At 44.0% G+C, this 23,147-nt stretch overlaps 1 protein-coding gene across 1 annotated transcript in view; it reads left to right on the top strand.

The window, feature by feature from the left end:
* CAPN8 (calpain 8) overlaps nt 1-23,147 on the top strand; it is a 59,514-nt gene that overhangs the window by 6,731 nt on the left and 29,636 nt on the right. Inside the window, exon 2 of the mRNA XM_037509812.1 lies at nt 2,218-2,287. Coding sequence (XP_037365709.1) covers nt 2,218-2,287 — 70 coding nt within the window. The remainder of the gene's footprint in view (nt 1-2,217; nt 2,288-23,147) is intronic.

Here is a 23,147-nt window from a genome sequence, read left to right as displayed (position 1 = left end):
AGATGCTCTTGAAGGAGACTGAGAGAGAGGATTTAGAGAGCAGAAGAGAAAGTCAGGTGTGACTAAGGATACAGAAGCCAAAAGAGAATTTTCAGAAGAGGGAAGAGGCAACAGTATCAAATGTCAAGGCAGCCAGTGAGCTTGGGCTCAGGGAGTCAGGTGGCTGGCAGAGGGTGGGGAGTAACAGCCTATGCTGGGACTGTTGGTCACTTGGAGAGAGGGTTTCATGGAGCAGCTGATTTCAGGAGACTGATGGATGAATGGATGGTAAGGAATAGAAAAGTGTATTTTAGGAGGATTGTAAGGGAGAGAGATTCTGCCAAACCCTTGTTCTCTTTCTCTTTTTAATGAAGCAACCACTTGCTTCCTTTTATTTTTTCCTTCCTTTTTAAAAACATAATTTAAATCAATTATTTTGTCTCCCCCCTTTCACTTATCTATTGTTTATCAGGAGATGACAGTCTGGAGATTTGGGGTGCTTCAGCACCTGGGGTTAGACTGCCACTTCTCTTTAAATTGCCACTAGAGATGGCAAAAGATTGAAAGTGAATAAACAAAAATAAACAAGAGGAAAGGGCTATCACTAAAAGATTAACCAAATAACTCACGGTGCTTTTATAATAAAATTATAAAGCTCTGTATGTGCTAAGAAAAGATGTCTAAGACATGCAATACAAGTATGGTGTGTGTGTGTGTGTGTGTGTGTGTGTGTGTGTGTGTGTATATATATATATATATATAAAGTGCTTTGCAGAAGTTTAAGTAAGAATGTTAACAGAAATCTGAAGCAGAAGTATTAATTGCTATCAGATTTTATTTATTTTTTTACCAGTGGGCATGCATTACTTAAAAAAAAAATTTGATGAAACATTTTTAACACTGGGGAGAAAAAAAGGTCAACCTAAAGGTGATATTTCTGCTCATTTTTGCCCAGGAGCTGGCAATGTTACACAGGGTTATAGGGCTACCGCTTGGTGGGCAGGCTCCAAATAATCCAACACAACCCCAGAAACCCAGTTCAGGCCCCCCTGCTTTCCCCCCTCCCCATGTCTGCCTTCAGCCTCTTGCTTTCTTATTCTTTGTGATCTGCCATTTCTCATCTCTGTGGTGTAGGTGGGAATGCTTCTCACTCTTTAGGGCCAGATAGTCCTGATGTTGTGCAAACCAGGGGGCCTATGGTTACATGTGGACTGACCTTTTGTATCCTTTGAGTCTACCCATCCTCCCCAGAACTTTGCCTGGTGGCTGGGCAGACCCACCTTTCCTTTGGAAACCAGGCTGTAGCCTACTCCTAAATCCTGCCCTTCTAGGGGACACATCATCTCCCCTCTAGTCAGTCTTTCCGACATTATACTTTTTGGGCATTTTCCATCTTTCTCCCTAAGTCAGTCTGGTCCTCATTCCATTATTAGGCACTATACCTTTCTTGATTTTGTTGTGAATGTCAGTTTGGTTTCCCACATAGACCAAAGGCACTTGAGGCCCAGAGCCTTGTGTTTGCCATGTTTCCCTCTTTCCTCTGCCTGTATTGCACAGATAGTACTATTACAGAATGGGCACTCAGTCAACCCTTGCTAGGTACACAGCAAGGAAACAAATGCCCACAGAAGACTTCAAGGTGCCCTAATGGAGCTCTAGGGGCTGCGATTGCCAGGGGCGGATTGCCAGTTCGAGATAGTAGTGGAGGGAGTGTCAGGTATGAGGTCTCCTCCCAGGTGTGGCTCTTCTTGACACCTCAGGGTTTCATCAGCCCCTAGGCCCATCATCATTTAGTCAAGGATTTAATGAGTGTCCACAGAGCACATGGTATCTTGTTAGAGCTAAACATTATTTCAGTCCACTCTGTAAATAGGGGTGTTGTCTGAATGGGTGAGATCCCATTTCATGACATTATTATCTCAGCCTTTGCCTTTCTCCTGACTCCCTGAAACCAATCCCCCATTTTTCACATTCACACAGCATGCATAGTAATAAAAACGGTGGTTGCAGGTGGCAGTGGGCTGTAGCCCCCACTCTACCACCCATGGCTATGTGGCTGTGAGCTGGTCTCTTACCTTTCTGGCCTTCAGAGTTTGCAGCAATAAGGTTAGGTATATGCAATAACCATCTGCTAGGTTTCTCCCAGGTCTGAATTCTATGACTCTAAAGTTCCTTCCCCCATGTCGCCACGGTCCATGGGCATCTTGTGACTTGTGTTTTGTCGCAAATTACTTTCAGGAATTGTGTCCCAGTCCCCAGTTTATCATTGGTGGAGCCACGCGCACAGACATTTGTCAGGGTGGACTAGGTGAGTAATTGGGGAGATTCCTATTTGTATTGGGAGAGGGTGTGTGTGTGTGTGTGTGTGTGTGTGTGTAATGAGTAATGTAGATTAAGTTAGATTTGACTGACTAAATTATGTCCATGCTTTGTCCATACAGATTTGTGTTTTTGAAACTCTGTTCTTCACTGTGGATCTGGAATGTGGGAATTCCTTTTAGCGCTCCCTAAGAGGTTTTCAACAGGCTCATTTACCCTATAAGGTAGAGTGATGAGCCAGGATTGCAGGCGTAGAGGAGATAAGCTTGAGTGCTATATTTGACAGTACCAACCTTTAAGCAGACATAATTTGCCCTCTGCAAAGGCCATGCCTAGGGCCTCCCCTGGTGGCACAGGTGGTTGAGCGCCATGCTGTGAAGCTGTCCGCAGCCTCTGCAGCGCTGGATCAATCCTTGCTGACCGGTGAGGGTCCCACATGGCGGCAGCAGACCTCTCCTGTCTTGCCCGCTACTCCCCTCAGCAGTGTATTTCTTCAGTCTGCCTGTTCTGTTCCCCGCTGTGTCTCTGGTGAATCCTCTCACCCTCCCGCGCATCTGGCCTGTGCCCCTGTTCTTGTATAAAATAAATAAATAAATCTTTAAAAAAAAAAGGCCATGCCTATACAATTATGAGCTCTCCTAATAGCTGCTTTTATAATTCATAAGAAAACAAGAATTCTATCATTCTAGCCAAGTTTTCCATCATGGACCTGGAATCCTGGAATTAAGAACCAACCTTCCCTATTCCTTTTAAATCGGGTGCAGTTAAGCTTAGGAAATAATTGATTTTATTTGGTTTTGTAAGTTCTAGCCTCAAGTGTCAGAGGCTGAGGTTCTCCTTGATAGCAGATTAGTCTTGTTGATCTCATAAGCCCTCCCGATCCAGGGCCTCACAGGGGGAGTTTCTGCCTTGAATTGGACAACACTTACATTTTATGGGACAATGTGGCCCTGAATTGGATTCCAAGCTGCCATCCAGTGACAACTACAAAATATCGAATTAGAAATGAAGGCAAGGAGGGAACAAATAAATCCTGCTTGGTGAAAATCAGCAACACAAGATCTTAGCATCCATTCAGACCAGCTAACCTTTCATCTTTCACGGGGTTTCCTCTCATTTTTCCTCTTGTTCCAGCCAAGAACGTCTCTTCTCTTTAGCCTGCTGGAAATCTTCACGGTTTTGAAACTCAGAGCATTTTATTTTAAGTGCTTCCAATGTTCTCCCCTTTAATGAATAAGGCAAATATCCCTCAGCAGAGCTCATGGAGTGGAACAGTGGAGCAGTGAGAACAATTTGGGGTTACCACACACAAAAGGGTGCCCCACTACCTGAAAACACAGCCTCGTGTGCTAAGCCTTTGTGGGAAGGTTCGTCAAGGGATAGTGTCTGAGCGGCCCTGGTGTGAGACGTTTGACCTCACTGATCACTCGTCTTAGGGAACCACAACCATGAATCTCTGCCTTTAACAGCTTCTTGTTAGACATGTTTTAACTTTGGCAAAAGGTATTTAATAAGTGCCTTTTAATGGATCAACTGGGATAGATCTTCCTTTGAGTAGTTTTAAGCAAGGAGATGAGGGTTTCCATAGAGGTTGTGTGTTACCATGGTGAGTGTGCACTGCCCATGGAGCCGGCGGCTGGAAGTGCAGGCAATGAACCTAGCTACCTCTCAGGATCCAGCTCACATCAGCTAGTGTGGCCACGCCCGGGATGGCAGCTGGGCTAGCCCAGCTGCTGTGGTGGTTTTAATGAACAGAGCAAAAGGGGCTGTGGAGACCAACTTTTGGAAGGGGCCAGGCACTTGGTATGGGGCCCCAGGTACTGCTGGTCAGATGGAGTCTCAGCAAGGAGAAAAGTGGACGGCTCTAGGGCTGGGCTTGCACCTCAGTGCCAAGGTGGCATCTGGTGGCTGAGTCACAGTGACCTCTGTGGCCTGTGAGATTTGCACCAAGGGTGGCCCTAAACATGGGTGGATGGTAGCGAGGCTGAGAGGAGAGTTCCTCACCCAGCACACACAAAGAACAAGGCAGTGTCATGTGACACCTGTTGGGTCAGGGCGTGATATGGTTAATGTTTGGTCAATACTATGTTGACTTTTCAGAGCCCAATACTATGCAGTGAGGTCTCCAGTTTACAAAAAAAATTGTCATTTTAAAAATTAGTTGATCTACATAGGTAAAAATCATGTCTTATTCATAGTTTTGTGTTACTACTATTGTTGTACCATTTTGAATATACACATTTCAAAATTAAAACAACTGAAAAGTCAGCTTCCCACCTGTTTCCATCAACTCATTGCTCACTGCCTGGAAGCTGCTTTTTTAGTCCTTTCAGTATTTATCCAAATTCAAGCAAATCCGAATACATGTTCTAATTTTTATCCCTTCCTCGCATTGAAGGCAACACACTGCAAACAAAGTTGGAACTTTGCCATTATTTGCTATTATATCACTTAATAAAATACCTTGGTGTTATTTCCAGTTCAATGAATAAAGAATGTCATTCTTCCTTTAACCTCTTGGAGTAATGCAGGTCACAGCGTGGATGTACCATGGACTCACCCCATGTCCTGTTTGCAGACATTTGGGGTGACTCCTCTGTGTTGCTGTAGTAAAAGCCCCAGTTCTGAATGTTTTCATGGTGGGTGAGTCTCTCTCCTTCCCTACTGTTGCCTGCTAAGCCAGACTTCATCTTGGCCCCATCAGAGTGGGTGCCCATTTAGAGCCCAGGAGCTGGCTTTCCTGTTCTTATTGTAGACATAATAATAGGAAAATAAAGATTAGGGATTCTGTAATGCTGAAGATCCAGTAGCTCAAAATAATTTTTTTAAATTTTTTTAAAGATTCATTTTATTTATTTATGCATACAAGAACTGGGGCATTTTATTATTTTTTTAATATTTTATTTTATATAATTCTTACATCGTTTTTCATTTTTGCACAATGTATGCATTTTCATTTTGGTGGAGTATGACTCTTGGTTGGGTAGTTCAGTCTCCACAGTAGCACCACGTGGGTTTGCCTCTATACACATAATTCAGTGGGTATCTTCAGGTGAAACAACTCCCAAACAGAAGGACTCCCTGGCTTCTCAGTCCTGGCTCTCCTCACCCTGGCACGGTGGGGAGGGGTGTCACTTGCATTCCCAGCATTTCCAACTCCATCTTTCGTGGAGGCTGTAGTCACCTGATGTAGCGAGGGCAGTGTCCCCCTGGAATATGAGGAAGCCTCAGGGCCCTGCGATCTTGTGGGAGAGCAAGCTGGAAGTGCGTTGCTCTCTATGGGTCAAACTCATTTCCAGGGCAGGTTTGTGGTTGGCATATCACTTGGGGAACTGCAGAGGCCTTGCTGGCCCATTTGCTCTCTGTCCCAGGACAGTTTGTCTCTCCCGTGCTGGCTGATATGTGTTCCCAAGCATCAGAGGCCTCTGCAGTCACTGAAATATACTCTATCCTACACATGGAACATCCGTTTCTGGCTTTGCATCACCCAAACAGTAAGTCACGTTTGTGCTTCGGTCAGAGCTCCTCTGATCCTTTAGAAGACCAGCCCAACTGACTTAAGGACAAAGGGGGAAATTTATCGGCTCATTCAACTCAACTCCAGAAAGGGAAAGGCAGCTCTGATTGGGGGTGGTGGGTTGGGGTTGGGGGGTTGGATCCAGGGATCTCAATGTCCTGGAGCTCTTTCTGCCTGTCTGTCATTGCTGTTGGTCTCTGGGGGTTGGTTTCACTTTCTTCCATGTAGTCAGGCTCCTGGAGCAGGAGGTAGGGCCTCTATTGTCCCAAACTTCAATTTGGTTATATCATAAAGCAGCTTTGGTTTTATTAATCTCAGGAAAGGACTGTGTTAGCAAGAGGGATCAGGTAGCATCTTGTTGACTCAGCCTGGGTCATGAGCCTGCTCTTGTGTTTGGGAGCCCGTTATGACTGCAAATATGCCTCCAAAACACGTGGGGCGTTCTCCAAGAGAAGAGGGAAGTGGCATGGGTGAAGCAAAGAATATACCTCAATGTGTGAGTAAGGGTGAAGGAGCACTGGATAGCCTGTGCTTTCCCCACCCCAGGCCCTCTGACCTTTGATCTTAATGACCCTGTCAACTCCTCTGACCCCTAAATCCATCAGCCTACAATGCTTCTGGAAATGCCCATCCCCTAGGCCCCTCTCCTCTCTCTCTGGGAATCTCCCACTAGCAGTGGCTAACTCAATACCTGGAGTATAAGGAAAAAACCCACATGTGGGGAGACCTGGATCTTCGTGCCTATGGCCTTACCAGCTCAGTTTTCACAGTTGTAAAGTGGGGAGATAGTCAAACCACTTTGCTTATGTGTTCTCAGCTCGCTGATGCTGCTGTGTAGGAACACAAAGGTGTTTGAAGTGTTGACCCTTGGCAGTGGAAGCATGTCCCAGGGACAGGCCACGGAGGACAGTGCCCCAGGGTCTTGCTGGTGGCAGTGGCTCAGGGGATACATGGGACACCCCTGTGTCCTGATCACTAGATCTTGTGATTCCCAGGAGGCTCTGTTCTCATGCCTCTCACACACTCAGTAGGGCCTGCTAACTGGGTCCTCATGGCCCATCGGTCCTAACTTAGCGCATCCACACACAGGAGAACACAGATCTGGCATCACTTACGCCTCTGGTTGTGAAAATGCAACAGACTTTGAAACACCTTTTTGGCATAAGTGGATTAATAGGCCACACGTGGGATGTTACCCTGAACTAGTCTAACACCTTGATCTCTGAAAAATGAAATTTAACAATTGCTCCTTTCAGGAACAGGGAACAGGAGATTATCTTCTTTGACAGATGAGGGATAGAGACTTGCCTGAATAAAGAGAATTATAATGCTTTCTGAATAACAAATGCTATATTGTTTATCCAAATTTTTGATCAAGTGGGTGATTTTTTTTCCATACAAAGCAGGATCAGCAAATGAGATATTTTCCTTTGAAGGATTTGGGAGTTCCAGGGTTTCCCTTTTTATCCTGCCTTCCTGACTATGCTTCACTCAGTCTTGCACTCTACTCTCTGTGTGTCTGTGCTGGTGTGTGCTTATTTCTTCTACTACTCTTTGTCTTTTCTTCACCTCTATCTCTATGGATATATACATATACACACACCACATTATGGTGTATATATATATATATATATATATATATCTTTGTTATATATAAGTATATATACACACACCTCTATGGATATATATATATATATATATATGGTGTATATATACCTCTATGGATATATATATATATATATATATGGATATATATGGTGTGTGTGTGTATATATGTGTGTGTGTATATATATATATATATATATATATATATATATATACCTCTATGGAGATATATATATATATATCTTTGTTATATATATATATCTTTGTTGTGTTTCTTGTTTTGAGATGTGAATGACTGTTATGTGTCACATGTCTCTAAAAGAAAGCATGAACAGCACTATCTAAATGCAAGTATCCTCTTTGATGCATCATTCACACTGATTTTGCTCCATGAGTCAGGGTTCCCCACTGAAGGGGGACTGCCTTCCTGGAACAGGTACCAGGGCATCGGGCTCAGCAGTTGGGACTGGTGTCAGCATCTTAAAAACACTTTGCTAGACATCTTCTGATCTGAAGCATCCTTGGAGGACTAGGGTGAAGTAAATCAATTCACTAGGAGTGAATAGTTACATTTAATGAGCAATCAGAGGAAGCCTCACAGAACTTAAAGAGTCAGACCTCCTCATTGATTCTGAAAAACACAGAATCAACCTCCACAGAGGCAGAAAAACTGTCAGTGACTGCACTTTAGAGCCAGTCATATGTAATATGGAGGAAGTTCACTTTTGCTAACAGGGTCTTACTTTACTTCCCAAAGATGGTTTCCCATTTTGTTGGCCTATCTTTTCCTTCCCTCTTGATTCTGAGTACTTAGTGCCCTCATTAGTGCCACTGTCCTGTCTATTCTGAAGAAACAGTCTGGGACAACCATTTACCCTTTAGTAAAAAATTGGTTGTTCCAATAGTGGCATAGAACATTTGAGTGAGCGAGTTATAGGAGGATTTGCATAATGAGATTCTTTTCCAGAGCATGAAAGAATTCTACTGTTACATCTTTAATTATACTAATTCCTTACTAACTTGTTTCTTTTCAGTTTGAACGCAGGCAACGGAGCACAGTAATAGAAATCAGATTATTTTCATATCCCATTATAGTTGTTGCAAATACCTCAAAATACTTTAACTTACCATCACCTCATAATTATGCCATTGACTAGGCCCCACTCCAAATCTTTTATATAGAACATGAAGCAATGTAAACTTTACTATAATTTTTTTAAATTTTATTTTTATATTCCCCATACAATTGCAACCCCCTTATTTTGACCACAATCCCTCCTTTCCCCGCCCCCCAACCCCCCATAAAGTGTCTCTGGTTCATAGTTGTTTGTTGATTTTGATTTTTTTCTTCTTATAGTTATTCTTTTTCCTGTTCCCTTATTTAGGTTTTCTAGATTCCTGCTATGAGTGAGACCATCCGGTATTTTTCTTTTTCTTTCTGGCTTATTTCACTGAGCATGATCCCTTCCAGCTTCATCCATGTTGCTGCAAATTGCATGTGTTTATCTTTTTTGAATGCTGAGTAATATTCCATGGTATATATGTACCACATCTTCTTGATCCAGTCATCTATTTTTGGGCATTTGGGTTGTTTCCAAAGCTTAGCTATTGTAAACAGTGCTGCTATAAACATAGGGGTGCATTGGAATTAATGTTTCTGTGTCCTTTGGGTAAATACCTAGGAGTGGAATTGCTGGGAGCTCTATCTTTAGTAGGTTGAGGAATGTCCACACAGCTTTCCATAGTGGTTGGACCAGTTTGCACTCCCACCAGCAGTGCAGGAAAGTTCCTTTTTCTCCACACCCTCGCCAACATTTGTTGTTGCTAGTTTTTTTAATATGTGCCATTCTCACTGGTGTGAGATGGTATCTCATGGTAGTTTTGATTTGCATTTCCCTGATTACAAGTGATGTTGAACATTTTTTCATATGCCTGTTGGCCATTTGTATTTCCTCTTCGGAGAAGTTTCTTTTTAGCTCTTCTGCCCATTTTTTGACTGGATTATTCTCTTTGTTTTTGTTGAGTCTCATCAGCTCTTTGTAGATTTTTGTGATCAGTCCTTTATCATTAGTGTTGGATGCAAAAATGTTCTCCCAGTTGGTGGGGTTTCTCTTTGTTTTGGTTATTGTCTCTTTTGCTGTGCAGAAACTCTTTAATTTGATGTAGTCCCAGCTGTTTATCTTTGCCTTCACTATCACTGCTTTGGGTGATGTGTCTGTAAAGATGTCTTTGAGGTGCATGTCATGTGGTGTTTCACCTATATTTCCTTCTATGTATTTTATGGTTTCAGGTCTTATGTCTAGTTTTTTAATCCATTTTGAGTTGGTTTTTATGCATGGTGTGAAGTAGTAGTCAAAACTTTACTATAATTTTAAACACATATTGGTAACTGTGTGAATGTATCCTTTATGGTCCTATTTTTAATTTTGTGCATTTAGAAACATCATCCTTAGGGCAGAGGATACTACTTGGCACAGTGTAGATGCTCAATAATTATTGTTAAAATGAATAGCTAGAATTTTGGCCAATCTTTCAGTTTTTAAGTGAAGCCAGAAATCTAGCTTTTTAAGCCTCCCAATTCAAGTATATCAATCACAACGCAGGCCAGCAGTGTACAAGCCGAGCAGAATAGCTCTGCAAGCCAATTATGACTGATTCATCCACAAGTCCACACAAGGCCCTGCTGGGCCTGAATGATGGTACTACCCCTTTGGACTTTGTGCCTTCCACTTGGCTTGCACCCTCTGATCTGTGCTGGCCCACAGCTAGCCCTCCTTACTTTGGTGTTTGGAGAATCACTGTTCTTTTAGAGATGAGATCCAGGCATGCCTGCACTGGCTGCTGGTTGAAATTGCTTTCTCTGTGGTTGCCTGACCTGGTCCCCTTAGTCCCAAAAGCTCCCGTGTCCCACCCCCTTTCCACCCCTCCCCCCCATGTTGTTGCTTTCCTGATTCTCTTTGTATCATTTTGCTCTTAGGCACTGTTACTCAGGCCATTTCCTCAACCTAAAATTATCTTGTTTTCTGTTCCCAGCGCCCCACTGGGCTCCTGGGAATTTTTACAACTGAGTTCACACCATCTCATTCTTAGTATGTTTGAGACTGGAAGACCATCCTCCTCTTGCAGCATTAGTGCAAGAGAGCTAGTTACCCTTTATGTCTCAGACACATTACCCTGTATCTGAGATCTGATGCACTTTAAGGACCCACACATACATCTGGAAGCCTCAGGATACCCAGCACTGATTTGTGGGTGCCAAATCATTTATAATTGTTTTTGGAGGGGGGCATTTAACCTGCAGTCAGACTGTCCTGGCACCAAAAGTGAGGCATTACTTGTGATCTCCCCATGCGTATGCACTTAAGTCTTGCCGGAGCTCATGATGTATCTCAGCACTCATCTTTTTTTTTCTCTCTCCATTTGACCTGGCTTCTAGCATTTTGCCTGATTTTTTAATTCAAAGAGAATTGTAATTAAACTCAGCAAGCAAACCACATCCATAAACTGTTTCTGAGATGTATTTACATTAAGTCCAAAATGTATTTGCCTACTGATTTTTCCCCTCTGGTGATCAATTCCATTTTTATAATCTATTAAGAAATTTACTCCCCTTAATAGCGTTAAAGGTTGGATTTAAAGTGGGGGTGGGAGGGTGGAGAAGGGTGGGAAGTCCTGAAGCAGTTTCATGCCATTGAACCTTATTCCTTCAACAATAGCAGAAATGAGAGGAACGTTAGCCTGGCGGGCTTCCTGAACATCTAGAAGAAACCCTGAAATAATTTGAATAAAGTCTCTCAGCTGTGAAGGGTTTTCTTTCTTTTCTTACCCGCTGATAAGTTAGAAGGTAAAGCAAGATGGCCTCTGATTCAAAAGATGGCCCGCCAACCTTTCCTGTTTTTCCCTCCTTTTTGAACTACATTAACTCTCTGGGGTGCTCTGCAGCTCCTGGAAACCAAAGACCCCCCTGGGCCAGAATTGTCCTTGGCCAAGTGCTGTGCTGTGTTACAGCCGCCCCCCTAGCACAGCTGCCCTCACTGTATTGTCAGGTCTGAGAAGCGCCTTCTGGGTAGCCATGGGAACCAGGACGTGGCTGTGCGAGTCTACCTGCGGGGGCTGCAGAAGTGATTATTCAGTGCACTTTATTATATATAGTAGGGCTTGAAAGGAGTGATTTTGAGGATATCAAAATTATAGTTGCCATAAGGAGTCGCACCACAATTGCTCAGAAAAATAGCAGTAAGTTCTGGAGCTAATCTTCGAAGCTGTACTGGTGACACTCCCAGCAGAGCCCCAACAATCCCTGCTGAGCACATGGCCCTCCTGAGTTCCCGGATATTTGCAGTGCCAGGGGTTGAGGCTCTCTGGAGTTCTGCTTCCAGAACAAGGGCTGCTTGCACTCTTGCACCCATAAAGTGACGACAATTTTCCACTGAGTTGTGCTAGATTCTTAATTTACAAATCCATCAGGAGGTGGGGACCATGTGGAAGAGGCAGGGCTGGTGAGTGGCAGGATGCTTACAAGAGTGAAGGAACATGTGGTTTATCAGACATACTAATTTGTCAGAATCAGGGAGAATTTTTACAGTTTATTCATTTGTTTTATAAATGTCTATTAAGCGCCTTCTTCAAACAAACCGGGACTGTGCTGTCTCTCCTCTCCTGGTAAACAGGGAGGGGAAGAAGGAGCCAGGCAGCAGAAAGAAAATGAACAAAGTTCCTTTGGCTAGAAAGAGTGGCAGGAACTCTGGGGAGGACTTGCAAGAAAGTGGCAGAGGTGGAACAGAGAGTGCAGAAGCTGAGGGTGGAAGCGGGGTGTGGTCAGATGGGGGGTGTTCTGGATGCTGGTGAAGAATTTTGGAGTGTGTTCCCAGCACAGTGATTTGCTGCAGTGGGGAGAAGGAAATCAACAGGCAGGACACACTGCGATGCAAGAATCCCTGCTATTTGAGGATAACGGTATGGGAAGCGGCCACTAAAAGTAAAAGAGAAGCCCACATTCTTCATTGACAGTGCCAGAAAGGTTTGATTAGTGTATGACTTTGAAGAAATGATGTAACTTTTACCCTTAGATTTTGATATCAAATGCTGGCCTCAGTTTCCCTCAGCCAATAAAAGAAAACAGAGTTTGAGGAAAAGGTAAGTGATTTAATTTGTCGACAGAGAAGGAAGGTAGCAGACTCCTGTCTGAAAGACTACCGTCCTGCTCTTTGGCAGAGGGCAGGGGTATTTATACAAAGGGGAAAAAAAGGGGAGATGGGCAAGGCTGCAAAGGGGAGGGGAAGGGGTCGGCTTGGAGATGGGTGGGCTCCAGCTTGCTTTTTTCTGCAACTGCTGTTTAACTCCCTTTTCCTTGCAGTGCAAGAAGACAAACCTGTCAAACAAGTAGGAAATAGCAAGAAATCTAGGAAAGACAAACGTGTGAATGCTTATCTGAGAGACCAGTCATTTGTAACTGCATCAATTTCACAATACTTATAATTGCACTTTCTGGTAAATTTTAGAACAAGGAATGAATCCACTGTTGACTTTTTGAGGGGTGTACGGTTTTTGAAAAAATTGTAAGTCAGCAAGATGTTTCCTACTTGAGTTTCGAAGCAGAATCCTAAGAACATTCAAAGACTTCATCCGTTTTCTCAGGTCCTCTTTCAGTCCTTTGATGCTCAGACTTCCCCTTTTGAAGTGCCAATCCTGCCTTGAGTTGAATCGGTTTTCTCTTTCTCAGCTGTAACTACTTTAACTGCCAGGTTCTCTTTGGGCAGACTCAGGAGCAGGTCTCCAATGTCACTTTCATCAACTTCTTGTAAATTTAACAAAACATCACTGCCACTTGGCAAGCACTTAGCATTGTCATTTGCCCGCGAGACTGGCATGGTTGGTGGGCACAGCCACTGGTGTGAAGTGGGGAGGATGTTTAAGTGCAAGTGTGTGAATATTTTCAGGTCATGACAAGTTTGCTTCTTTCTGCAATCTCAAATGACAGCTCCTGGACATTCACAGAAAGAGGTTCCCTTTCAGTCTTGCTGAGTGATGATGCATGCAAGAACACTCGTAGGCCTGAAGGAAGGGAACCTCCCAAAGATATGTTTTTCAAGGACGATTGGAGGCTGATGAAAGTGGGGAGATTTACTGAAAAGGGGTTCTAGGGTACCAGAATGTCAAATGAGGCTCTTGCTTACAATGTTAGGGGATGTGAGCATGACCGCTGCAGATGAGCCCAGGAAATCCACTTGTTATTCCAGGAGACACTGAAACTCCAGTTTTGCTCTGGACAAAGGAAGGCTGTTGGGATTGTCCCTTATCAGCAGAGATGGCCCTCACTGTGGGAGACTTAACAGAGGCTCACCTCAGCCATCTCCTTAGTCTGAATTTGGCACTTAGCAAATTTCTAAGATCTAAACTGCCGTTGACATTCTCAGCAACCTGTCTAGAGGAAGTGGGAAACTTTACATTTAATCCAATTGTTTAAAAAGTTGTCCAATCCAGTAATTGTAAGTCTATTTTTGGTCATAACTCAGTCCCTTTTAGGTAACTATTGAGTCTTCTAGACTCTACTCCTCAGCCCTTCTCCTTTCCAAGCTGGTGCTGGAGGACTGGCCCAGCTAAGGCCTGGTCCTTGCCCTGGCTTTCTGCTCTGTCACTGCTGGCATCATGCTGGTGTCCTCTTGACCTCAGAAGAACTGGGGGACTTTCTGGAAAGCCAACTAGGCATCTCTGTCCGTTCTTGGCTCACTGCTTTCCTCTCCTCTCCTCCCCTCCCCTCCTCTTCCCTCTCCTTTTTCTCTTCTCTTCTCTTCTCTTCTCTTCTCTTCTCTTCTCTTCTCTTCTCTTCTCTTCTCTTCTCTTCTCTTCTCTTCTCTTCTCTTCTCTTCTCTTCTCTTCTCTTCTCTTCTCTTTTTTGCCATTTTGCAGAGGTTCTTTCATTTTCCTAAATGTCTTAGTAAATCACACTTCACACAGGGCACTGGAGCAGGTACACATCTTGACCACGTTCTCAGGGTTTGTGGGCAACTTCCAACGGGACCATCCAGGAAACCAATCTTTTTTCTTTTTTATCATGCCACCAACCTGGTGACAGACTATACCACAGGGCCGTGGTCAGTGAATAAGTCTGGGGTTCTTCTCTGAGGACTCTGGCACTCAGCACTCTCTCTTAATTCTGTGGAGGTTGTCGAGGTTGGTGCCTGACTTTCTCCACCTGATTTTCTCTGAGTCCCAACTGGAGAGGATCCAAGAGGCTTTTGGTCCTCTGTGCTCACTTCAAATATTTGGGTACCTACTCCCTACTCTGGAGATTTGAAACCCACCACTTACTGCCCTCCCTATCTCTCTATCCTGAAGTTGTGATAGCAAATAGGGTTGGGATAGAGAGGAGCTGACCTCTGCCCACAGGGAAACGTTAATCAAGTTACTCAAGAGGTGCTCCAGATATGTTATGTCTGTTGATGCTTGTACACTCATGTTTTTTATGTCTTAATGTCCTCTTTTATTCTTAAATAACCCTTTTGTTACACGTAAGTCCTTTTTGCTTAGTATCAAGTGATCTTGTACAATAAAATGTGAGGCACAAACCCACTTTACAGATTAGAAAACTGAGGATTGTCGGGGTTCAGTGGTTGCTGCAGGTCAGCAATAAGTAGAGTCCTAAGGATTTAAACCCAGGCTTTCTGAGTCTAAAGCCCATGTTATTTTAACTCTCCTAAGCTTAGAAGCTTCTCCAATCTTCCTCCCATAGCCCTACACACCAACCCATACATGGCGATGCTTGCCAAGTACTGGTGAGTGATGATGACATGCAAGAACTACTCTCTCAGGCATGTTTTTCAAGAAAGATTGAAGGCTCTGACAAATGGGGGACATTTACTATGTAATTCAAAGGAAACAGGTTCTTCCTGAGGATGCTCAGGGGGTGCCAATGTGACTGAATCAGTCACTTCCCTGGCTAGCTACCATGAGGTGATGTGGAGCAGGTAACAATGATCTCAAGTAAACAAAAGCCCTGAGGATGACAAAGGGCCATGGCAGAGCTAGGGCTGGCAGGCACCTGTGCTGTAGGGCTAAGCCGAGAGGAAGGCAGAGGGCTTTCTGCGGGATGGGGGCTGGCCATAGAGGCCAAGGCTGCAGGGTGGGGCCACCAAGGAGCTAGCAGGGATGATGTCTCCCAAGCTTAGAAATGGCTAGCTTTGCTTCTGGTTATAGAGGTGAGGGCTGGCATTTATATAATTTGGAGGAAAAGAAGATGGTAAGATTACATGACGGAAGACCTGGAGGAGGTCCAGTGGCCACTCTCCCAAATCCAGGTAAGCTTGAGTCTAATCATGCTATGCCATAAGTCTTCAGAGGCACAAATAGTGGGAACTGGATAGAATGAGACCCTACCTCTGGGCTGGGGCCATACTTGAGGAGCAAGTGAGAGACTTCTTTTGACTGTTACAATTTCATTAGCCAGAGAAGAGAGAGTGAGAGAAGAAAGGGGGAAGTGGGAGGAAGTGGCTACCAGAAAACTACTAGTGGTAGGCTAAAGATAGGGCGCCATCATCATCATCACGGTATTTGTAATACTGAGCAATCATTTAGAAGGGCAGGTTTATGCAAAGCCATTTTGTCCAACTCCCTCCAACTGCAGAAAGACTTTCCTCAACCCCTTATTTTGCTGTGGGTCATTAATTCTCAATGTGGGGGATGATCCCCACCCCAGAGGTACTACTGGTATCTAGCAAAGAAACCTATAATGCCCGGGACAGCCACGTAGCACAGAATTATCCAGCTCAAAGTATCAATAGGGGCGAGTAAAAGAAGTCCTATTCCAGCTGGATTGGCTAATGTTATAGGAGCTTTGTTAACTTAAGTTCTAAATCTGGTCCTAGACAGTATTAATATATGCTTTTCTATCTCTCCCTGTTTATCAGCAGCACAGTGGGCTAAGTCAGAAGACTTTCTTGCAGATAATTGGGCATGAATTTTTAGATCACTTCTGACAATTTCATACTGATGTGGTTCAACATGGTTACACGCAGTAAGAGTTTTATGCTGGGATTTATGAGACGTACGAGGCCCATTGCCCACCTTCAGGGAGCTTTTAGTCTAGTGAGAGAGATGGGAATGGCTAGAAAAGCAGTTTGTGTGTTTGTGTGTGTGTGTGGTTTGTGTGTGTGTGTGTGTGCGAGCTAATGTTTTTAAGAAGGCAAGAAGTAAACGCTAAGGTGTGGAAAAGGCATGCTCACCAGTGGGAAGGCGAAGGGGGGTGGACTGTGTGATTGTGGATTGTATACTTAGCAGGAATGTACAGAGCTAAAATAGTAACCATGCATAAAACGCTGGGAACAGCGTCATACTGAAGAGCAGTCAGAGTGTGCCTCAGCTGTGATCCAAAATTGAAGACGGATTTTTACAAAACAAGCACACATTAGTAGGGTCAGAATCTTTGCATTGCATTCAGATGTGAAATCAGCTTAGCATTCTTTATTTTGCTCAACTGTTCTCAGCTTGCTGGGAGCCCTCATGTCCACAGAGGTGAGTGGGAGGGAAATGTACCATTTAAAAGTATTTCCACCTTGTGGGTTTCAGGAGCTCATCTCTTTTGGATAAATGTTCCTCACTCAATCACTTTTTTCGGGAGCTTTCTTATGTCTTTCTTAAAGGCTAGCCCCTCACTGGCCTCCCCGGGATGGCGCCTGGTTCTAAAGAAGGTCTAATGTCTTTGGTATTGTCCTGGTGTCTGTGACCTGGCTGGTCTCCAGGAGATGTGACTGGCCTATGTTGTGGCCTAGTCTCCTGGCACCATCAGTTCCTTGGCTGACTGGGCCACCTCCGTGCACTGGCCCTCTACCCAGCCCCTGACCTGTGCAGTAGGAGCCATAGCCTGTACAGTAGGATCCATCTTTTTCTGTCCTCAGCCCAGTCACCACCTGACTGCATGGGGAAACTTGAGGGCACTCTTTGCCACCTTCTCTCTTCTCACCTCCTCTCCACCTAGATACTCCATGTTGCTTTTTTAATTTCCCTCCTAGAGTTTCCAGTGAGAAGCCTCTATAATCCTTTCTGCTTTGACTTTTTGGGCTTTTGCTGTTGTTCCAGCTCCAGTCATTGTTCAGCCTCAGGGTGGGGGTAGGTACAGCAAGGGTTCCCAAGTCTGACCTTTTCTCTTTCCCTCCTTTCTTTCTACCTGTTGCCCAGAAGCATCTTCACTTTCACTTGTGGTGAAAACTCACCTAGAGCCTGAGTTCTTGCCACCTGCGGCTTATAATAACTCTAGGTGTTCAGACCTTCAAACCTGGATTTTAACATGTAAAGGGAATTTAAAAAATATTTTTTTTATTGACATAACATTGTATTATATAAGTTTCAGGTGTTCTTTATAATAAATCAACATCTGTCTGTAAAGGGAATTTTGAAACTTAGAGGTTGCTTTTTTAACTGAGACTGCCTCAAGGTTGTTGTCTCTTGGTGAACTCTGACAACAGTAATCCAGCAACAAACCAGAGCTTTGTCTGCAAGTGAGAACAAAGTGGGGTTTTCAGGAGAATTCCATTCAGGGAGCCACTAGCTCCAGCAAGCTGTGGAAGTGCTTGGACACGGGAGGGTGGGCGCAGAGCTGCTCCTACAGGGAATATAATAAGACTGTTTAAAAAGAGGAAGAAATGCCTGCAAGAGGAAGGGGTGCTGTACTCAGCACAGGAATCGTGTCAAGACAGAGTCTGATGGCCCTGCCGATTCCTCTGAGAAGTCATTTTCTCCAAGCTTGCTACCCTCTAGCTGTCAGATCCTGGCCCAGTGGTGGCGATGCTATTGCGGCAAGCGCAGGTTCTGAAGTGGTCTGTGTGGTGGACGCAGGTCAGTCTGGCCTCCTGATGGCCATTCTGCTCCATACTGGATGTTCCTTCATCAATTTTGGTTTCTTAGTCATCTTTACAACTTAAACTTTTTTGTGACAGCGCATAATGATGCTTCATGGTTCTAGTTGGGGTCTGCCTGCTGTTAACTGAGGCAATGAGATGGGCAGGTTCTAAGGGATCATTATTTGAGTGGAAATAAATCAGCTTATTATGTTAAAAACTGTTAAACCAATACATATGTAACCTGGACAAGGAGAAGGAAGGACAAACCCAGGTGGTTCCCAGACTTCCCAGGAGGTCAGTGACCCAGAAGACCCTGCTCTAACACCCTGGGGCTCAATCTGTGGCCCATGACCAGTCCTCGGCTGAAGGAGGCCCGGACCAGGCCGTCGTCCATCATAATCATCTCTCAGCTTCTTCATCCACCGTATTCACTGCTGATCTTGGATCCCAAGTATTCTGGCTGTTTTCGGAAATTAAAACTAAGTTCAAAACTGTGTCCCTGCACAAGGATGATTCAACATACAAAAACAGATCAGTGTAATCCAACACATCAACAAGAAAAATAAAAACCATATGATCATATCAATAGATGCTGAGAAAGCATTTGACAAAGTCCAACATCCATATATGATAAAGGCCCTTGAAATTCTCGGGATAGAAGGAACATACCTTAACATGATAAAAGCCATATCTGACAAACCCACTGCCAATATTATTCTCAATGGCGAAAAGCTGAAGACCTTTCCTTTAAGATAGGAACAAGACAAGGATGTCCTCTCTCACCACTGCTCTTCAGTATAATATTGGAGGTCCTAGCCAGGGCAATAAGACAAGAGAAAGACATACAAGGAACCCAAATAGGGAAAGAAGAAGTAAAACTATCACTATTTGCAGGACAATATGATAATATACGTAGAGAACCCTAAAAACTCCACAGAAAAACTACTCAAAATAATCAACCAGTCCAGTAAAGTAGCAGGATACAAAATCAACACGCAAAAAATCAGTAGCCTTCCTATACACAATCAATCTGAAGAAGAAGAAATCAAGAAAACCATCCCTTTTATAATTGAAACCAAAAAAAATCAAATACTTGGGAATAAACCTAACGAAAGAGGTGAAATACCTATACAAAGAAAATTATAAAACACTGTTAAAAGAAATAGAAGAAGACACATAGAAATGGAAAGAAATCCCCTGCTTATGCATCGGAAGAATTAACATTATTAAAATGGCCATCCTCCAAAAAGCAATATACAGATTCAATGCTATTCTAATAAAAATCTCAATGACATTCTTCAATGAAATAGAACAAATACTGATGAAATTCATATGTAACCACAAAAAAACATGAATAGCCACAGCCCTACTGATGAAAACAAAGGAGAAAGGAGGTATCACACTTCCAAACGTTAAGCTATACCACAAAGCCCATAATAATTAAAACAGTTTGGTATTGGAAAATAAACAGACACACAGACCAATGGAACCAAATAGAGAGCCCAGAAATAAAACCACACTTATATGGACAACTGATCTTTGACAAAGGAACAAAGAATATGCCATGGGACACAGACAGTTTGTTCAATAAATGGTGCTGGGAAAACTGGACCACCACAGGCAAGAAAAAGAAACTAGACCACTACCTTTCACTGTGCACAAAAATCAACTCAAAATGGATAAAAGAACTGGACATAAGACCAAAACCATAAAATGTATAGAAGAAAATATAGGTAAAACACTACAAGGCATACATAACAATAACATCTTTAAAGACTTATCACCCAAAGCAAAGAAAGCCAAGGAAAAGATAAACACCTGGAATTACATCAAACTGAAAAGTTTCTGCACAGCAAAAGAGACATTAACCAAAACAGAGCGACACCCCACTGATTGGGAAAAAAATCTTTGCACTCCAGTCAACTGATAAGGGACTGATCACAAAGATATACAAAGAACTCACATGGCTCAACAAAATCAAAATGAACAATCCAGTCAAGAAATGGGCAGAAGAACTTAAAAGACATTTCTCCAAAGTGGAAATGCAAATGGCCAACAGGCATATGAAAAAATGTTCAACATCCTTTATCATCAGGGAAATGCAAATCAAAACCACATTGAGATTCCACCTTACACCACTAAGAAAGGCACATATCAAAAAAATAAGCAACAAAAAATGTTGGCGAGAATGTGGTGAAAAAAGAACTCTCCTACATTGCTGGTGGGAATGTAAACTGGTCCAACCACTATGGAAAGCTGTCTGGAGGTTCCTCAGTCTACTAAAAATGGAGCTACTATATGACCCGGAATTCCACTCCTAGGAATCTACCCAAAGGACATAAAAACATTGATTCAAAAGAACACCTTTACCCCTGTGTTTATTGCAGCACTATTTACAATAGCTAAGCTTTGGAAACAGCCCAAATGCCCAAAAATAGATGACTGGATCAAGAAGATATGGCATAAATACACAATGGAATATTACTCAGCAATCAAAAAAAGATAAACTCAGGCCATTCGCAGCAACGTGGATGGAACTAGAAATAATTATGCTCAGTGAAATAAGCCAGAAGGAAAAAGGAAAATATCGGATGTTTTCACTTATAGCAGGAATATAGGAGAACCCAATAAGACATCAGTGTATAAAAATAATAACAGTACAAACACAACAAAGCAAAAACAGACAATGATAGATCAGAGACATCCTGCAGGGGAGGAGGAGGGAGAGGGATCAAAGGGAGGGAGGAAGGAGCACAGGGGACTGTGGTGATGGTGCACGGGTGCATTGGTGAAGGAAAGTATATGGGAACTACACCTGAGGGGGTGGAGGGAAGAAAATATTGTTCAAAAAATGAACAATGATGTAAAAAATTAAACAAGTTAATATAAAAAAAGAAAGAAAAAACTGTGTCTACTGAGAAGAACCTGAGAACCCTACAAACATGCCACAGGCTTCAAGGCAGGCCCCCCCCAAACAATTTGCTGAATTATTTTGAGCACCAGAATCAATGGCTACCCTCTCGAGGACTCTGAAGGGAAACACACTGATTTGAAGATGTTGCTTAGAAAAGCGTCTTTGTCACAGCAATCCAGTCACACCTTATGTAGTCACTGGCAGAAATCCAAAAGCTGGTGCTCACCATGTCTCCTCGGAGCTCTGTGCCTGCAGTGAGAGCCAGGTGGACTCTGTGAAATGTCAGGAGTAAGGCAGATGAAGAGAAAATTAAACTCTCCTCCAGCTGGGCAGCCCTGTTTGATGTTGGCAGCTGAGGGATATTTTGTTTCTGTGCCTGGAATTGTAATGTCTGAGAAATGTCCTAGGTGGGCTGTTGAAGCCGCTCAGACTGGCTTTGAAGAGAGTGGGGGCTGCTGCACCCAGCCAGGAGGGCCGCAGGTAGGGTCTCTGTGAGAGGCCACCTGCCCCAGAGGAGGTTGTAGAACTGTGGCCCCTGCACCTCCAGAGGCCGAGCTCTGGGGTCCTCTCCCCTTGTGTGCTTCCGCTGTCCTTTTGCTGCAGGTGGAGGTGGAATCTGTCAGGTGTAATTCGATCCCCTTCACCACACACTAAGGATATTCAAGTGCAAACCTGGGCAAGGTGCTCCTGGGGATTTGCACAAGAAAACAAATGTGACTCAGTGATTCAATGCTTATTTATTTTTATTCATCAAGCATTCTTGGAGCCTCTCCTGTGAATCAGCCACCTCTGGGAACTCCATGACCTAGGACCAAGGCATTCACTTCCCTTCTCTGCTGGGAAAGCCCAGAGAGGAATGGGGCCTGGAGATGGTTGTGCTCCAGTGGCTCAGGAAGGGGCTGGGGGCTCTGAGGACTCCACTGGGCACCGAGGCAGCTTGGGGATTGGGTCAGGAAAGCTCTGCCAAGTAGTCCATGTGAAATGGAGATTCTGAGTCCAGCCCCGGTGATGGCTGTGAGCGAAGGTGGCTTGTGATCAGCATACAAAGATGGACAAATAGAAAACACAAAGAAAACAGGTGATGTGGGAGGTATCAGGGAAGTCTTCGTGGAGAAAGATTCTACCTGTGATGTCACAGCAAGGATTTTGCAAGTAGAGGAAACAAGTGAGAAAAGCAGAGGAAAAGCTGGCGGTGTTTTGTGTACGTCCTTGTTTGACTAGAGATTGGATTCACTGCTGGAGGCTAATGGGGGAAGGACTGGAGGAGTAGGTTGGGGTCAGACTGTGAAGGGTTTTGATGTCCTGGGAAGAGTTTTTATTTTCTTGTTGCAACTGAAGGAAGTTGAAAGTTTTTGAGCAAAGGGAGAAGAATGGCTTGGAAGTGATGTTTTTTGGAGTCATTGGGTTTGGAGTGCGGGGTCCTTGGGTTCAATCTGGGAAAGGTTTCACCAGAGCTCCCGTTTCAGCAGCACGCAGCGAGTTTCCCAGGCGAGTTTCTCCATGAGACAGAGACATTAGTTATATTTAAAGGGCAGGCTTATTAGGGAAAGGGACGGAGAAATAAAAGACACTTGCATAGACACAAGTGGGCAGGAAGAGCTGCCCCGAAAGGGACAGGTTTACTGAGAGGCCTGCATGGGTGCAGGTGGGCGGCCTTGAGGAGAGCAGCCTCCGCAGGGGGAGGTCAGTGAGGAAAAGTCCTGGCATGGTACAGGTCAGGGGCAGGCAGGAAGGCTGCCGCCCTGCGGAGGGAGAGAGTTGGAAGCACCTGTATAGTCACAGGTGAGCAGACGGACTGCTGCCTCGAGCCAGTGCAGAGACTGATACAGACTTTTTCTCTGTGGGCAGGGTCACTTCTTTATGGAGTGACCTGTTTGCTGCTGATTTTGGATAACTACAGAATCCAAAAGGGACTGGAGATTCCAGGGTGGGCCCAATCTGTATATCTTTACCCTCAGGTATGTGCTTTGGACACTCC

The sequence above is a fragment of the Talpa occidentalis genome, unplaced genomic scaffold (genome assembly GCF_014898055.3).
Source record: "Talpa occidentalis isolate TD23 unplaced genomic scaffold, MPIMG_talOcc4v2.1 talOcc4.14, whole genome shotgun sequence".
In the NCBI taxonomy this organism is placed as follows: Eukaryota; Metazoa; Chordata; class Mammalia; order Eulipotyphla; family Talpidae; genus Talpa; species Talpa occidentalis.
This window is presented reverse-complemented; position numbering and strand designations above follow the sequence as displayed.